Source organism: Pagrus pagrus (assembly GCF_965226575.1).
Source record: "Pagrus pagrus genome assembly, chromosome: 13".
In the NCBI taxonomy this organism is placed as follows: Eukaryota; Metazoa; Chordata; class Actinopteri; order Spariformes; family Sparidae; genus Pagrus; species Pagrus pagrus.
This window is the reverse complement of record NC_140197.1, coordinates 29,728,401-29,745,804: the sequence shown is the minus strand read 5'-3', so window position 1 is coordinate 29,745,804 and position 17,404 is coordinate 29,728,401. Positions and strand designations below refer to the sequence as shown.

Here is a 17,404-nt window from a genome sequence, read left to right as displayed (position 1 = left end):
TGTGTGTGTCTTCGTGTGTGTGTGTGTGTGTGTGTGTGTGTGTGTGTGTGTGTGTGTGAGGAGTGAAGGCTGGCTCTCTGCCAACACTCACCCATCCAGGTGGTTTGATTAAACACATCACTAACACATTGTCTGCGGGTTAAGCAGTGAGGTCTGGGAGGAAAACTGAAGGGTAAAATAGAGGAAGTCTACTCGGAGACTGTTCGAACAGACCAACATCCTGAGACACACACTGAATTTTTCACCAGGAGCTAATCTGGTTATTTAGAGTCCATATTGAACTATTAAAGTACCTCCCTCGGTTGTGTGTTGACTCTCTTTGGGGCTGCCGAACTACAAAGCATAAATCCTCTTTTTCTTCTTCTTCTTCTTGACTTTTTTTTGCCACTGGCATCTTTCTTATTTTATAAACTCTACACATGATAAGTAGCAGCATCACTTCGTTGCTGGAATGAACACAGACCAAAGACTCTGAACCTCCGGGGGTATTTCCCATTGAAATGCCAGAATAAATGTTGGCAATGTATGTTTTCAAACTTGAAACTTTACATTTTTTGAAGTTCAGTTTTGTATTATTGTTGAGATAAAGCCGTGCTCATGTTGTGGTTAGGTTTAGGCACAAAAAACACTTCAGCGGATCAGGTTTTGGCTTCAAAAAACTGTTTTTGTTCCGCCACAAACAAATCAGGAAAATGTCTCGAGGTCTCCTCTAAAATATCCAGTGGTTTCATGCTTGCAAATGTTGAAACGCAGTCTTGAACAGTCGCCTCTGGCTTAGCTGTGATGCCACCACCGTCCTCCACCTCCAACAGGAAAGTCAGCTCATATCTACAACATATCAATGGTTAGCAGAAACTTTAACAGCCCACATTTTACTCTGGTGACTGATCTGGGTGTTTCCCACTGTTTGCACTGAAAGCCTCAGCCAGTTCAATCTTTGACCTTTCAGTGCACAACCTACGAGATGGCAGCTGTCTTTGTCTTAACCTGTAACTGAAGTGTGATGAGTGATGTGATGTGATGAGTTCTGTGTATTTTAGATTTCCCAGAGCTGTACATAAGACCCTAAGATCACACCACAATCTTGACAAGGCTGCTAGGTTTGGCTATTAGCAGATTCAGCGACGTGGTAGCAGATGCTACAAGCATTTAACTTAGCATTTCTCATGTTGATCAAAGAAATATGCCGATTTAAGAGTTATAATTCCTGCAAATCGACTTACAACAACCTGCTGTGCTGATCTCATACACGTAATTTTCTTCCCAGTTTTCTGGGTCTGGCACAGAATGATGACAAATATGATTTTGTTGTTGTTCCAACTGTGAAAAAACATCCAAATGAGCAAAACAACAGATTTTTTTTTTAATTGCTGGAAGAATTTAATATGTCTGGGTGGTGATTCAGAGCTCCTTTGCGAAGCAGCTTGATTTGTGTGATCACTTGATCATCTGATTGAGCAAATCCATCTTGCCAGGCTCAAGCTATGTTTGCTACCAAACGCACAGTCATTGAACCAATCAGCATCCTCTGAGGAACAACTGGCAGCTACGAGTGTGGTTTTGGTGTGACGACCAGTGAGCGAGGCGACAGTTTGTTTGAAACTGGAGAGTTTATTTCATTGAAAGAGCAAAAAACAACCTTTCTTTGTTCCCTTTTTTCTCGATGGAAAAGGTGTTTTTTGCCCTTATGTTGATTGGCTCCACACAAGAGTTTGAATTGCTGCACAAAGCTGTTGATTTAAGTCAGATGCATGCAGTTTCCCCAATACTTCAGGTTGCGCCCTCATTTGCGAGTCTAAAGCTCAGTGGTCCAATCCCCAGCAGGCGTGCTTTTTACAGCAGGACTTTACTGTGTGTGACCCGTGTGCTCTGTCAGGTGATCAGATATGTGTTGGGGTCTGCTGCGTTTATTCATCCCACACCAACATCGTTTATTAGTTCATCTTAGCTAATGAGAAAGATAACAATAATTCAACCGGCTTCAGGGCAGCAGCTGTGAAAATGAATTGTTAATTTAATGGGACGTTAGATGCCATCTTTTCAGAACCTCTCAGAGTGAAAGCCTGAGGCTTGTAGCCAACTTCCTGCCTACAGATGCACATCTGATGTACCTGTGACTTTATCTAATTTCAATATTTTCAATATGCTGAGGGAATCAAGAGTGAAATCATATTCATAAACTTATTCCCTGTCGCTAGATATAATCTTGTCCACTATTTATGTTGTAAAATTGGGAAATGAATTGTCTTGCATGGCTCGTCTTTGAGCGCCCACCTTCTGTGAATTCATACATTTCAAAGAGGAGCGAGAGGGAATGAATTTGTCACGTTACATAGCACACAGATCGCAGAATTAGTCATTAATTATTGTGTGAAATGAATGAATATTGGTCTGGTCGCTGAGCGTAGTGAAAGAGTTCTTCAGAGATTTACTTTAGGGTCTCAGAAATGAGTTTATTCAGCTGAGAGTCAGTTCTCACACTTATTAAGTGCTTGTGGCATTAATCTCTCCTTGTCCAATTAGGAGTCACGTTTCTGTATGAAACTGGGCTTTGGTGAAAAGTGCTCATCGCTCAGTGGTATCAGTGAGAAGCTCCAGTTAATAAGTGCACCATGCTGAGATGGAGCAACGCAGAGCTTTTAACCCAGAAAGACCTTCAAATTACAACAAAAGTCAGCTTTCCTTGGAAGAGAATGAATGGACAGATAGATACACAGAGAATATATTACGGATATCCACTCAACTGAGCAGCCTTTATGAGTATCCAATTAGTCACGATAGTGTCCACATTGTTAAAGACCAGCAGAGAAGCTGCAGACATAATTATTAACAGATGTGCTGTAATAACAGAAATAATGAGACAATACTTCTTTTTCATAGCATCTCAGCAGAAAAGAAATTTGTAAACTCTAATTCTCCTTAAAAATGTCACTGTGTTTTCATGACAGACGAGAGGAACACAATTATTACTGGATTACTCAGCCTGGCATCAAACCTTTAATCTTTACAGAGACCTGTCTCCACCACAACATCCTGCAACATCTTTAAAGAGACCTGTCTCCACCACATCCTGCAACATCTTTAAAGAGACCTGTCTCCACCACATCCTGCAACATCTTTAAAGAGACCTGTCTCCACCACAACATCCTGCAACATCTTCACAAAGACCTGTCTCCACCACAACATCCTGCAACATCTTTAAAGAGACCTGTCTCCACCACAACATCCTGCAACATATTTAAAAAGACCTGTCTCCACCACAACATCCTGCAACATCTTTACAAAGACCTGTCTCCACCACAACATCCTGCAACATCTTTACAAAGACCTGTCTCCACCACAACATCCTGCAACATCTTTACAAAGACCTGTCTCCACCACGACATCCTGCAACATGGACAGCGTTTCTCATGCTTTTATGTAAAGTCGCTCTCCATATCATCATCATCATCATCGATGCAAATTCAAAATGCACTACCTGTATTCATGTATATTTGGCTGCTTCTTAGCGCCTTGAAACAGAAACATAACCCCATAGTTTCTTCATTAAGCTGTTCCTAACACTGCATGACTACTACTCATTTTCTTCAGTTGACAAGTCCAGTTAAATGATCTTTCCCTGTTAAGCACTGTATGTTAACAAAATGGAGGTACTTATGAATATTTTCACAGCAAGACTGTGTCCCTGATGGGAGCTTTAAATGGCTGCTAATGTAGAAAAAGTAATCAAGGTTAATAGTTTTGTTTGCCAGTGTGGTGCCAGGAGTCCCAGAGAGCTTTGAAATGTTCTGAAATGGCCTTAATATCTCCACAGCAGCACGTGTGTGGCTGTGGATATTTTGGACATTGCAAATGGCTGGTGATATTTTATCTGCATGTGTAGAATCATTTATCATCTGCACTGCAATCAGCCAGCCCTCCCATCAATTCTGCAGGTCTTAGAGTGGAGTGCAGAATACATAAATGCCTCATCGCTGCACCATTATATCACCGTTTGTCTCTGGGACAACATGAAAACACACAAGAGCCCAAGGCAGGAGAGTTTCATGGCTGCATGGATCACTGGCAGCATTAATGCACCTGTGGTTCTGCTATAGATGACAATGGGGGTGAACTCCTGTCCTTTCAAAATGTTTGAGTTTAAATGGGAGCTGTGTCGAATCAAACACTTTGAGCTGTGATAGTTCAAACATTACAAGATGGATAATTGCTGTGACGGGAGAGTTCAAGGCTACTGTGTTTGGATTTGTTCCCCACTACGGTGTGATTTTTAAGGATTAAGAAGTGAGTCTGGCTCTTAGCCACGGCTGTTAACATTTGTCTTATGGAAACAATGTCAGAATGAAAATAAACTTTAATTCATACTCAGGGTTTTAAAGAGTTTGCCAGCAGGTCAGACTTCATAAAAAAAGTAGAGGAGGCTTAACGAGATGCTCTTTTTAAAGGTTTAATCCCCTCTTACACGCATTGTTTAATTTTTTTTTTGTCAGTCAGAACAAACTTCCGTGCAGCCCAATGTTATTAACGTTTATTTGATATTCTAGTGGAGAAGTTAGGTTAAATATATAAAATGATGTGCAAGTTAACAATTTCCATTTGATGGAAACTTCTTGTCACCTCGGCTTTGAATGCTCAGAGCTCAATAAGAACTAAATGGGGTAATTCAGATTATGTGTGACACTGCCAGATATTTTAAAATAAGATGATTTTTTTTGTACTGTGAAGCTATTGATAGAGAAATATTGGGGAAAATCTGGATTTTAACAGGCCATTGTTGCAGGTTGGTGTAGAGTAGTTACCTTGAGCACAGAAAAAAGAGGAACAAAGACATGATAATATATATCTAACATTGTGTCAAGTATGGAAGCCCACTTCCTCCGGTAAAAAATCCCATACATTTTAAGATAAAAGGCATAATTTTGAGATTCAAAATCTAAATTATGAGATAAAAAGTCATAATTATGTCATAAAAGTCTATATTTTTAAATAAAAAGTTTCAATTTTGAGATACAAATGTCATATTTATGAGATCAAAAGTCATAACTATGAGATAAAAACGTATAATTATGAGATGAAAAGCCAAAATTATGAAAAATCACCTTTTTATTTCATAATTATGATTTACGATAGGATTTACCCCCAAAAAGTCATAATCAGTGGCGGATTTAAGAAATTTGGGGCCCAAGGCAAAGGCAGGCATGGGGCCCTCTGAAATGAGAAGACAACACACAAAACAACAGGTCAATTATACAGATACATACATTTTAACAGAATACACATGTATTATTTGTTTTCCCTTTTGTCCCTCTCTTCCTGTCCCTTTTTCACGTTGTCTCTCTCCCTCATTCTGAAAACAAACACACACAAAACACAGTATAAGGCTCTTACCCAGTGGTGAAGTGTAAGTATATTTACTCAAGTGCTTGATTGCATTTTAGGATTTCATGCAACTTCAATTTTGTCTGCTCCGTTGTATCTCAGAGGCAAATACTGCACTTTCTACTCCACTACTGTACATCATTTACGTTGCTGGTTACATATTTCAAACCCTTCCTGCCCAGTGAAAACCATGTACCCTCAAAATGATGATTTAATGCTAATATTTGTGATAAACTGAAAGAGTCTTCCTTTGTGGGGCGACTTCTTCAGCCAAAACTCTTTAAAAAATCGTCTTGGGCCGGCTGGAAAATACATCATGACAAGACTTCAGTGAAGTTAGTTTTAAGTTGGATATTCGACATTCGCAGCCACTCCAGCATTTCAAGTGCACCCGTATTGCAGACTTTACAGTAAACACACGGAGAAGACGGCTACAGCGTGTACTGACTTCCTGTTTTCAAAATAAAAATGTGGGAAGTTTAAAGCAGAGATACTGTGTTTAAAGCTATTGAGCTAAGATGCTAATATTTACATATAGCCTAAAAATTAATAAAAAATTATGAACAGATGTAAAATGTAAAAACAAGAGGCGTACCTCATGCAGCCAGTGTAGTTACATGATCCCAACATGATTTTGATTCAATTGATCACATGACCTGGAAGCTATTGAGCTAAAATGCTAATATTTGCATATAAAAAATTATAAAAATTAATAAAAATTAACAAAAAATATTTAGAGGTTCAAAATGTAAAAACAAGAGGCGTATCTCATGCAGCCAGTGTAGTTACATGATCCCACACTGATTTTGAGTCAATTGATCACATGACCTGGAAGCTATTGAGCTAAAATGCTAATATTTGCATATAAAAGATTATAAAAATTAATAAAAAATATTTGGAGGTTCAAAATGTAAAAACGAGGTGTATCACATGCAGCCAGTGTAGTTACTGCTGCTGCTGCCGCCACTGCTACTGCCACTGCACTCCGCAGTGAAGACAGTCGTCACTTTCTGTAACTTGGAGATCAGCTTTCTGTTTTCCTCCTTCTCTCTCCTCTTGTCAGCTCGGCTGGGGCAGCTTCTTTTCATCTGTCTCTTTTCTTTACTTTTCTCTTCTACACTCTCCTCTTCTTCTCTCGCCACTTCGCGCCGTTTGTTTTCGTTTTGCTGCTGTCTTCCTGGATCCGTTCTGCACATGCGCAGCAAGATGGACTGATCCAATGTAGTGGAGACTGAATGCGGGGCCCCGACACACACATAACACGATTAGCATTCTGCTAGCATTTTAGCGAGAGGATTTTAATCAAAAACATAATTAATGTGCGCAAATAAGTAATAACTGTATTAACCATAAGTGTATGAGGATTTTTATGGGGCCCTCAGGAACTTGGGGCCCTAGGCAACCGCCTAGTTTTGCCTAATGGTAAGTCCGCCCCTGGTCATAATTATAGGTTAAAAAGTCAAAATATACGAGATGAAAAGTCACAATTATAGGATAAAAAAGGTCATAATTATGAGATAAAAAGCCAAAAGTACAAGATAAAAAGTCATAATTATGGGATAAAAGTCTACATTTTTAGATATGACAAGGTTCATAATTACGAGATCAAAAGTATAAATTAAGAGATGAAAAGTTTTTTTTTAACTCAGTTACAACTCACCATGTTGTTGTTTTTTAATGAAGGCTGAGGTGTAATCAGATTTCTTTTTAACTGGCGGTAATGAGCTTCCATAATTTTGTGTCTCTATATGTTAAACACCTGTTTTTGTAATCACAGTATGTTTTGTGTTGCACAGTTGTTGCTTCTATCTCCATCTACTAGTCACTGAAACAGGCTTTTAATCAGAACATATTTAGATTTTAAAATACTTTTCTTTGAGCTAATTTTGTACGCTAATGTGTTAGCATAGCTTAGCTTCCCTCTGGCTCTACTGTGTGTGGCACGAGCGCCCTCCACAGGCCCCTGCAGACTGGGCTGGTGAACCCCGACACCTCCAGCTGCCTCCTGTCGCCCCGGTGAGTTAATGAGCTCAGTTGAACTTGGTGTTTATCGGTTAAAGTGTGTTTTTTCCCCTCTTATATGTTAAAATGAGCTCCAGGTTATCACTCTGTGACTTTGTTAGCCGTGTGTAATTTGTTGTAGAGTAATTGATTAGTTAACGGTGACGTTTCTAGCTTGATTGTAATCATGGGTCACGTCAGGTTAGCTTAATTAGAAATCTTCATGCTGGAGTTTGCTAACGAGCAGAAAGCTGAAATATTTCTGTGGCATTTTTGGTAAGTATCTGATATTTTTTATCTAAGTAAGTTGGCTGTGGGAGACTCATTTATTCTGTTGATATTAGAATGAATAACCGTTACATGACATCCCAAATCCAGTGTGCAGTGGGATTATGTTACAAACATACATTTAATTATAATATAAAACTATACAACAACAAGTAATGAGTACGTTTAAAATGTACTACATCAGAGCTTTGTACACATTCATTTCCCAATATGGAGGCAATTTCTACACCTGAAAAATCATTTTAAAACCCTCCTGGGAACTCTAGTAATTTCGCAGTTGTTGGGTGGTAGGAATTATTAGCGTGTGACACATCAGAGGCCCTGGTTGACAGCCAGTGTGGAGGAGGATGAAAAGAGGGAACAGATGCTGTTTTAATGTCATTTTACAAAGTTTTAAATGAATTATTGAACCGTTATGTTAATAAATGAAAAACTTGTGAATTAATAGCAGGTATCAAAAGTAAAAAAGCACTCATAACAATGTCTGCAGAAAAATGTATATGATTTTTTTGGGGATTACTATTTCTGTATGCTGCATTTTACTGCTGTGAATTAGATGTTCATTTTTTAAAATACTTTATATACTTTTGGGTAGTTAAATATACAGCGGTGCATCATAATCCAGTGTTTTTCTTGGGTCCGTCCCCCAAGAAAATTCTTTACGAATTTCAATAAAAAAAAGAAAAATCATATATTTTTACAAGATCATAAAGTATATGAAATTGCCTATTTATCTTAAGAAGCAGAGAAATGTTATCAACACATAAAGGAACACTTAATATGTCAGTTTATCACAAACATTCAAATTCAGAATCACCAAATTTGGACATACATTGATTTCACTGGACAGGAACTGTATGAAAAATTGTAATCTGAAAGGTAACTTGTAACTGTAGCTGTCAGACAATTGTAGTGAAGTAAAAATGATTATACTAATTTTGTATTTGTCGTACTGCTGCACTCACACAGGACGCTACACCTCAGGACTTTGCAGTTATATCAAAAGAACCCTTTTGCCACATGTTATATTTGATAAAGAAGTTTGTACATTAACAGTCCCATTATGTTGCTTCATTACAGCTTACATCCAGTACATGGATGTGTTGTTGGATGCACTCTGCTGCTGTCTGCTGCTGCCAGCCTGTGACTGTGGCACTTATCAGCTGGTTCTTCACAGAGTTATCCTTCAGGGACCTGTTTTACCTCAGAAAGGTAAGTGTCTACTGCTTGTGCTAAATTTCATATTGTCTGTTTATGTCTTGGCTTTGTTCAGCTTCTGTTTATGTGCTTGGAAATATGGCTGCCTATGCTGCTGGTTGTCGTGTTGCTTGTGTTTTGTTGTTTTTGCTTCTGCTGCCTGCTAATATTTGCTCTAATGCTGCTGTTTTTTTATGTGCAGCATTTGCAATGGGACAAATTGTGATTGCATGCCTTTTTGTGGCTTGGCTTAATTTTTGGATTGTTGTTTGGCTAATGTTTTATGACGCTGTGATGCTTGATGCAGATTTTTGAAGTGATGAAAACCATACTAATGTTTAAGTAGTAAGTGTCAAGGCCCAGATTGTTTTTTTAGTGCGCTGCATTGCAGATTGTTGTTTTTTCTTTCTCTTACCTCACTTTAACCTGTCCTGAAGCTCAGGGTAATTTGATGTTGGCTTTAAAAATGTAAACACGGCAAGTTGATAATTTAAAGTTGCACATTACTTCCCTGTCAGTGCATCTTGAAAACATGACAACACACAGCTAGCACACACTCTTTGACACACTGACAATCACTGACTCATGTCAGCAAGGTAAGTGCTTGCTGCTTTTACTAAAATTCATATTGTTGATTTATGCTTTGTTCAGCTTCTGTTTATGTGCTTGGAAACATGGCTTTCATGTGTTTGCTTCTGCTGGCTGCTAATATTTGCTCTAATGCTGCTGTTTTAGATTCATGTGCAACATTTACAGGGAAAAACTGATTGTGTATGTTGTTGTGGCTGAGCTTAGAGCTTATTTATGTTTTGGTTTGTTGTTTTTGTTGTTGGCACATGTAGTTTTAGTATTAAGTGTTAAGGCCCAGATTGGTTTTTCACTGCATTGCATTGCAGGTTGTTGTTTTGTTTCCTCTTAGCTTACACTTACCAGTCCTGAAGCTCAGGGTCATTTATATTGGCTTTACAGAGAGTTGATAAAATTGGATTACTCGTTACTATCCATATTATTTCCTGTCAGTGCATCTTGAAACTATGACTGTTCTTCTACAACTCACTCCCAGCAGAAACCTTGACAGTCACTGATTCACTTCAGCAAGCTAAGTGCCTGCTGCTTTTACTAAAACTCATATTGTGACTTTATGTGTTTACTTTGTTCAGCTTCTGTTTATGTGCTTGGAAATATGACTGCCGACACTGCTGGTGGTTGAGCTGCTTGTGTTTTATGTTCTGCTTCTGCTGCCTGCTAATATTTGCTCTAATGCTGCTGCCTGGTTGTGGCTGAGCTTATTTATTTTTTGGGTTGTTGCTTGGCACACGTTTTATGATGCTGTGATGCTTGATGTTGATTTTCGCTGTGATGTAAAGCTACTGATGTTTGAGGGTTATGGGCCTGTTGTTTTGTTTTCTTGTCAATGCATCTTGAAACCATTACTGTTCTTCTACAACACACTCACACACACCCTGACAATCACTGATTGACTTCAGCAAGGTAAGTGTCCTCTGCTTGTGCTAACATGCTAACTGGGAATTCAAAGATATGTCCCAGTTCCATACTCTACATTGGTGTATGGTGTGTGCTGTATATATGACAAAAGTAAGCATTTTCAAAACAGAATAAAAGGCGTTTGATGTTTTTATTCTCGTATACCAACTTCTAAAACAGTACTGTAAATACTACTATATAGTTCACACTGTATGCAGTCAATATGTAGTACTGAACTGGGAGACGATCTTCTGTCTTCTGGCTGCTGACACTGCTGGTTGTTTTTGCTGCTGTTTGGTATAAATTCTTAATGAACTTATTGTCGTGAGTGAGCTAACTGTCCTCTGGCTGTGGTTTGGCACGTGTATTATGATGCTATTAATGTTTTGCTGTGATCAGTTGTGATTAAGGATGTCTGAGTATTGAGTACACTTTATTCCCTTCCAGTTTGTTGTTGTTTTGTAACCAGCCCTGAGGCTGAAGCAATACTCTGTGTTGGCTCATGGGATGTAAACATAAGTTGCGTCTTGCACAGAGCCACTTAATTATTTTCTGTTATATTTGGACAGTGTTTACAGTTGTTTATAATAATGCCCTTTCGAGTCTGAAGCAAATATGCTTGGAACTGTGGGTTGACTCTCAGGTGACACTCAATCATTGATTCACTTCAACAAGGCTCTGTTTTTACTTTGTATGCTCAGAAATGTTGCTGCTGGTGCGGCTGCTTATTTTGTTGCTCTACTTCTGCTTTATTGTTTGGTGTCTGCTGGCTGTCGGTTTGAGCTTTCATGCTGCTTTTATGTGCAATATTTGTGGTTTTCTGTATTAATAGTGGATTCATTTTGCTTGTGCTTTGCTTCTTTTTCAGCACTATGTGCTTTCATTTGTATACTGATGGATACTTTGTCCTTGTGTCATGCTCTCCTCCCTTTTGTTTTAAATTAGCCTTCTAATTTTACTTGCTGAAAATGCAATTCTAAGGTTTTTGCCAATGTAATTGCATAAAATAAGAATACCTTATCACTTTTTAGCTGCTAGGATCCCAAACCCTTTCAATCCTATCAGCAGACAATCATGTTGTCTTGTTGTTGATGTGTGGTCGGCGTCATTATATTGAAAAAAATCAAAGAAATAGGGTTTAATGCGTGTCCTTTCAGTTTGCTTCCCTCAAAGTGGACGAACCTGTAACACACAACTACCTTATTGTCTGTCATCTGTCACTTTATTTTGCTGTTGTAGTATTGTTTAGTACCACGTTACTGTGAACTCGCTGTGGCGAAGCCGAACCACTATCTCTATTTTGATAGCCGTTTATGTTTATTACCTGACGTTTTACCACGAGCTGAGAGATTCAGAGCCACACTTCCTTTGTTGCTTGAAGCTATTTATAAGCTCCAATGTTAGAAGATAGTTCACAATTCACAATTCTGTGAATAATTAACCCTAAAATACCCTTTGCTTTCGACGGACTGTTAAACCAAACTCCATTCTTAAAAGCAGGTGTTTTTTGGTAAGGCCATATTCTTTCACTGTATAAACTTTAGTTATTTTGTCATAAAGACTCTTTTCTGATCCACTTCGATCTACAGGCACAAGTTAACACAGTTAACCATTTTTGACGTCTCTGTGGACAGCCTGAAGCCACAGATCTCTTCTTTTACTGTCCTACGTTCTTTGAGGAAGTTAAGAAAAATGTGAATTGTGGTGTTTTTTATTTTTTGATGTGCAAAATGCAACACATGAGGCTACCAGCTTTTTCAATTTGGCGCCAGCACTTTTACAGCATTTGTCTTCACCCAAAAGGGGGCGTGGTCATTCTCAAATTTTCTCATCCTAACCCTCAGTATAAACCCAATCTGAAGTGTATTTATGATTTATGATATGCATAAATTAATATTTATGTGCTGCATACATTGTGTTTAACCTTCTGCTGCATGCCAAGTAAATTGACGTATTCAGTGTTATCCATCTCAGTTCACTATAAGGGTTCCTTTTAATGATTGGAGGCACTTTGTTGGAGCACTTAGCGACCAAGGTCAGAGCCTTGACACTCAATATCAACTCTGAACATACTGCATTCTGTATTCACATAATCATCCACTCTGTGTGAGATGGCAGATTGAAATAATAGATAGTGTGCATACATAGAGAGTCACATTCATTAAATCACTGTACGATGTGAGAGCGTGTTTAACATAAAGATTGACATGACAGATGATTCCAAAAGGCCCTTGAGATGACCTTGTTCTTTATTAAAGGGTAGTGTAATAATGGAAATACACGTGATACGTTTTATGGTTTTCCCTTTTTAAAATCCCAGTCAAGTTACATTAATGACCAATGGAGCAGAAAGCCTCAGATAAACTGTGTACCCGAGGTTGTTGACTTAGAAAATTTAGGGAAGATATGTCGGTGGTTTGATCACAAAATTATAATAATAATTTATCTCTCAATTGACAGGGTGGGAAATGAATTTGAAAAAAAATCCTTTACATAAATGTCTCAAGTCGTAATCAGATCGAGAGGCTACAGTATATTGTCTCCCAGAATTCTTTAACATAGCAACACAGCATTTAAAAATCCTTTAAATAACAATCAACAGGTTAAATTTTATGTATTAAATACTTTTCAACATTTCCTTTTCTTTTTTTAATATTTTAAGTTTGGCTTACAAAGTCCCAGCAGTAATTTGCTACTCAGTGTCTTCTCCTTTACTTGTCGCTGCCCAAGATATTATTGCACTGATAATTGAGAGTCAACACTCTCAAATACACTATTGGTGTAGAGTTTAATTTTTGCTTTAATCAGAGGCTGAGGGGGAGAACCCCCAGGCATCCCTCTCCTCAGAGGGGCTCAGTTTGAGAGCCTAGTAGAGGTCCAGTAAGGATGGGGCTCAGACCTCAGACTCCAGGCTGGATACTCTGCCCCAGGGCTTTGGCACATACGGACTGTTGACTCTGCGCGCCACCAACACCTGCCTCCGCTCTCTGCTCCCAGAGCCTGGGTCTTCCCTCTTTCCTGTGCCATCGTAGGGCCCAAACATATTGTTGTGATAAACCACCGGCCTGTCACTCATGCGAGGCAGCATTGCTGCGTTATCTGGGCAGTGGCTTGTACAGGGGAACAAGTGGCACATGTCCTTGGAACCATCATAGAACTGGGACGGTCCCTGAGCCAGTGGCCCTACATACACTGGTAAGTCTGTGTACGAGTTCAGGTAGGTAGAGTAGTGTCTGTGCACCACTGTGGAGGAGGAGCGGCGCAGGGCAGCGGCATTCTGCAGGATGGCTTCCCTATAAGAGGGCAGCCGGGTGGACTCAGAGTACTTGAGCTTTTGCTTGTAGGGGTAGGAGCCCATGTGGGCTGGGTCCAAGTATGCAGGCTCAGCAGACAAGGGGTAGCAGGACAGGTTGTGCCCCAGACTGCCGTAGAGCTTGTGGGGCTTTGGGTTGGCCACTACCACCCGTGGAAAAAGGTCAGGCATGTCTGCGCGGGTGGGCTGAGATGAGGATGTGGAGGGTTTTGTTTCATCCACCTGATGGATTCGATCGTTGCCCCAAGTGGCTTTGAGAAATGAGGCTCGGCGGTTGAGTTTCTCCTTCCCCAGGAGCGGTATTTCCTCCATTTCAGGCTCCAGGTAGGACTTCATACAGGAGTTGCAGCTGGTGCTGCCACCTGGGTAGTGTCCTGCAGTGCAGGCCATGGCGGCACCAACAGAGGCATGGTTGTTCAGGAGGTGATTGGCTCTCAACTCGGCAAGGCAGGATCGAGGTTCATCATAGTCTCCTCTCACTCTGGGGTCTGCAGCATCAAACACGTAGCTGTGGGACCTCCTCCTCCGGCTCACACAGTCAGGGGGGTAGCTAAACTTCCTCCTCAGCGGTCCTTTGTGCTCCACATAGATATCCGGCACCTGGAACTCCCTGTAAGGAACAAACGGGGATGTTGGGTGCCGGGCCTGGTTCTCCACATACAGCCTGCTGCTGTGGTGGGGGTTAGAAGTACCGGGGGGAGCAGGGTCCCGCATGGCGATATGAGGGCTGCTGAGGCTGGAGATGGGCAGAGTCCTCTCTAAGACATGCTGACTGTTGCGGCTGGGCAGCGTGTAGCGGAGTGGAGTGGGTCGGGTCACCACCCGGGGCTTATCCAGGAGCGGCTGGGTGGAGCTGTCCCCATAATGAACTGGGAAGGTGGGTGTGAGGGCCCTCTGAGGGTACGGTGAGTGGTTATCTGTGATGCTGGAGATGTAGGGCAGACGGCCATGGGTCATGTCTGTGGTGGTTACTCTGGGTGGCAGGCCGGCCCGCACATTGTCGGCTCCCCGCCTGCTCCAGTTCTCTATTGTTTTGGTGGCATTGTCTAGAGAGTTCTCCACTCTGGCAGAGGACACCATGTCCTTGGCTGTCTGCAGCATCTTTAGCATATTGGCTTGTGAATAGTTGGTAGTTACGTCCGGACTCTGCATGCTCCCATTGCGGTCAGTTTGCTCTACTCCATTGAAGCAGCTGTAGATGCCCTGCAGAAAGACGGATACGAGAATTAACCAACAAACTACTGAACTTTCAAAGGTTTTCAGTCATGTGGGTGTTTAAATTTGCTCTTGTTTCTATAAAATTCCTATCAACTTACTGTGCCGGAAAGAGAATCATTGTTGTTTCTAGTAATTTCAGGTTCGTGTTGCTGTGTTTGAAGTGTTGTTTGCGCAGAACTTGATCTTGAAAACAGCTCAGGCTTATAAATGAGCGAGCTGCTGATCATGCACTTATCATATTAGTTTTCCATTTTTATCCCTCCAGCTTTATTTTACTTTCAAATTGTCTATCTGTTTAGAATACTTAATCTCACCTCAGACTACTGTTGACACACAGATGAAGGATTCTTAATGGGACAATTTATATTCAATTTCTCTGTCATCAGCCATCACAATATTTCAGCAAGTTTCCGTGAAGTTCTTTTATTGCCTTAAACTCATTTTATTTCACTATCGTTTTTTATGGTCGCTGCCCTTGAACCATTCTGGTTGTGTGTTGATTACTTACTGCATTACCAGTATTTCTAAAGCCATGTCTTGAAGGATACCTCAGAAGGAGACGGCAGGCTTTACAACTGCATTTCATCATGCAGCAAGGCCATCACATATGAAACTATTAGGCATTTATTCTCAGAAACTTGTCTGCTAAAAAAATGTGTACTGCCAACTTGTTCCGGCTGTATTGCTGCAGTCAACCCTTAAAAGTCATAGATTGCAGTAACAAAAATCGATTTGTGCTGTAGTTTTCATACACGAGGATAACTTACTCTACTGATAGCTAGGAGGAAGTCCAGGCGCTCGGATTTGCGCACTGAATGTCGTAGTTTCCAGTATAGCAGATGCTCCCAAGCGAAAACCAGCAGGCTCAGGCCCATAGCCACAAGCAGCATGTAGAAAACTCCTGCCATGTTGTCAATGTCCAGCTTACTGCTCATCACCTCTTTCTTCTCATTGCGGCAGATGCCCGTGAGCCAGACGGTCTGCAGCTTCTGTGTGTCGCCTGCGAGGGAAGAGCACAGAATACAGACCTAAGCCCTATTTGCATAACACTAGTATTATTTGGGGACTTTGAGTGAGTAATGAAATGCCCTCCAGCCTCTCATGAAATTCATTTGCATGGGATAATGAAATTCATTCCAATAACCAGCACTCCAGATACAAATGTGTAAGGCTGCACAGTTCTTCTGTTTGTGATTTAGTAAATCCCAAATTAATCCCGATCACTCATTTTTTTTTCTTTAAGTAGACAACTGTTGTTCAACAAGAGGAAAAGCAAATAATGGCGGTTACAAATCTGCATGTTAAAACTAGTATAAGGCAACGGATCCCAAATTAATGGCTAATGGCTTCTGAGCCGAGAAAACAAAGCTACCATATGTCTGCTTGCAACATCGCAGTCTTACACAAGATAAAGCTTACTGATGATCTGCAAAGTTATTAACCGGATATCTCAGGTTATAGTAAATATTTTCCCTGTTCTTGTTTTGTTTTTTGTTTTTTTTGTGTGTAATCCAGTCGTCTCCCCAAAATGGGTCTATCTGTATCTCACAGTTTAGCTGGTGATATTCTCTGCAAAAAGTAATAATATCACAGCACTTTTCATTTCATCATCATATTATGCAAAGTGTTGCGTTATTCATCTTACCATCCATTGCATATTTCTGCTAAAGGCTTCAAAATAACTCGTCTGAGGAGCTTAAGTTAGCAGAGTGAGAGTCACATTTTAAATCACAGCTTGAAACTTGGTTTTATTGACTTGCATTTATGCGTCTGTCAGTAAATTTTACCATATTTTGTACCCAATATTCATTTCCCCTTGCCAAATTCTTGTTTTTATTCTTTCTCCTTATGCATTTATTCCCTTTCAGGTTTATGAAAAACAAGTCGTTTTTATAGCATAACTGGTAATATTTCACAAGATACCGCATCTATTGTATATATATGAAGAATTTACCGTCAGCCAGGAACTGGAGCAGGGCCAGGTCGATGGGTCGTTTCCAGCGTGAATCCTTCTGCAGAGCAATGCCATAACCAGTGGTAGCAAACACTTTCCCACTGCCAATGGTCACCAGCTTGCAGCCCTCATCTTTGCCAGCCATATAATTCAGCACAGCAGCATCGTAGATAAAGGCATCCAGTTTCCTAGCAGGATAAAGAAAAGGATTTTTTATACTCCAAAGGCCATTATATAACTGTTTGGCTCTGCTTTGGCTCTCAGTTCTGTTGTAAATACATCTTTACTATCCTTGGCAGACACATACCCTGTTTTGAGGCTGTTAAGGGCATCCTCTACTCCCTTCTGGTTGTATTTGACCATGTGGGAGTGCATCTCAGGGTAGTTACTCCTTATGTTGCGCTCTGTGCTGCCATTTGGGACGGTACCAAAGCGGAATGGAGGGTACTGCTCCTGTGGCTTTTGAAACTGTCGAGAATGAGGAATGACAAAAATGATCAGTGATTTAATTTATTTTTATTAAATAAAAACGTAATCATTTATAATTTTTTGCCAAAGTCATCATCACC

The 17,404-nt window shown here is 40.3% G+C and overlaps 1 protein-coding gene and 1 long non-coding RNA gene across 2 annotated transcripts in view; one reads left to right on the top strand and one right to left on the bottom strand.

Moving 5' to 3' along the window:
* Positions 1 to 7,420: 7,420 nt before the first annotated feature.
* Positions 7,421 to 17,404, top strand: part of LOC311268371 — a 52,552-nt gene continuing 42,568 nt past the window's right edge. Inside the window, exons 1-2 of the long non-coding RNA XR_014623970.1 lie at positions 7,421 to 7,656; positions 8,749 to 8,880. This is a non-coding gene — a long non-coding RNA (uncharacterized lncRNA). The remainder of the gene's footprint in view (positions 7,657 to 8,748; positions 8,881 to 17,404) is intronic.
* The window catches only part of grin2ca (glutamate receptor, ionotropic, N-methyl D-aspartate 2Ca), a 71,007-nt gene continuing 66,171 nt past the window's right edge, over positions 12,569 to 17,404 (bottom strand). The window contains exons 10-13 of the mRNA XM_084371959.1: positions 17,143 to 17,303; positions 16,836 to 17,023; positions 15,649 to 15,881; positions 12,569 to 14,866 (exon numbers count right to left, since the gene is read on the bottom strand). Coding sequence (XP_084228085.1) covers positions 13,244 to 14,866; positions 15,649 to 15,881; positions 16,836 to 17,023; positions 17,143 to 17,303 — 2,205 coding nt within the window. The 3' untranslated portion in view covers positions 12,569 to 13,243. The remainder of the gene's footprint in view (positions 14,867 to 15,648; positions 15,882 to 16,835; positions 17,024 to 17,142; positions 17,304 to 17,404) is intronic.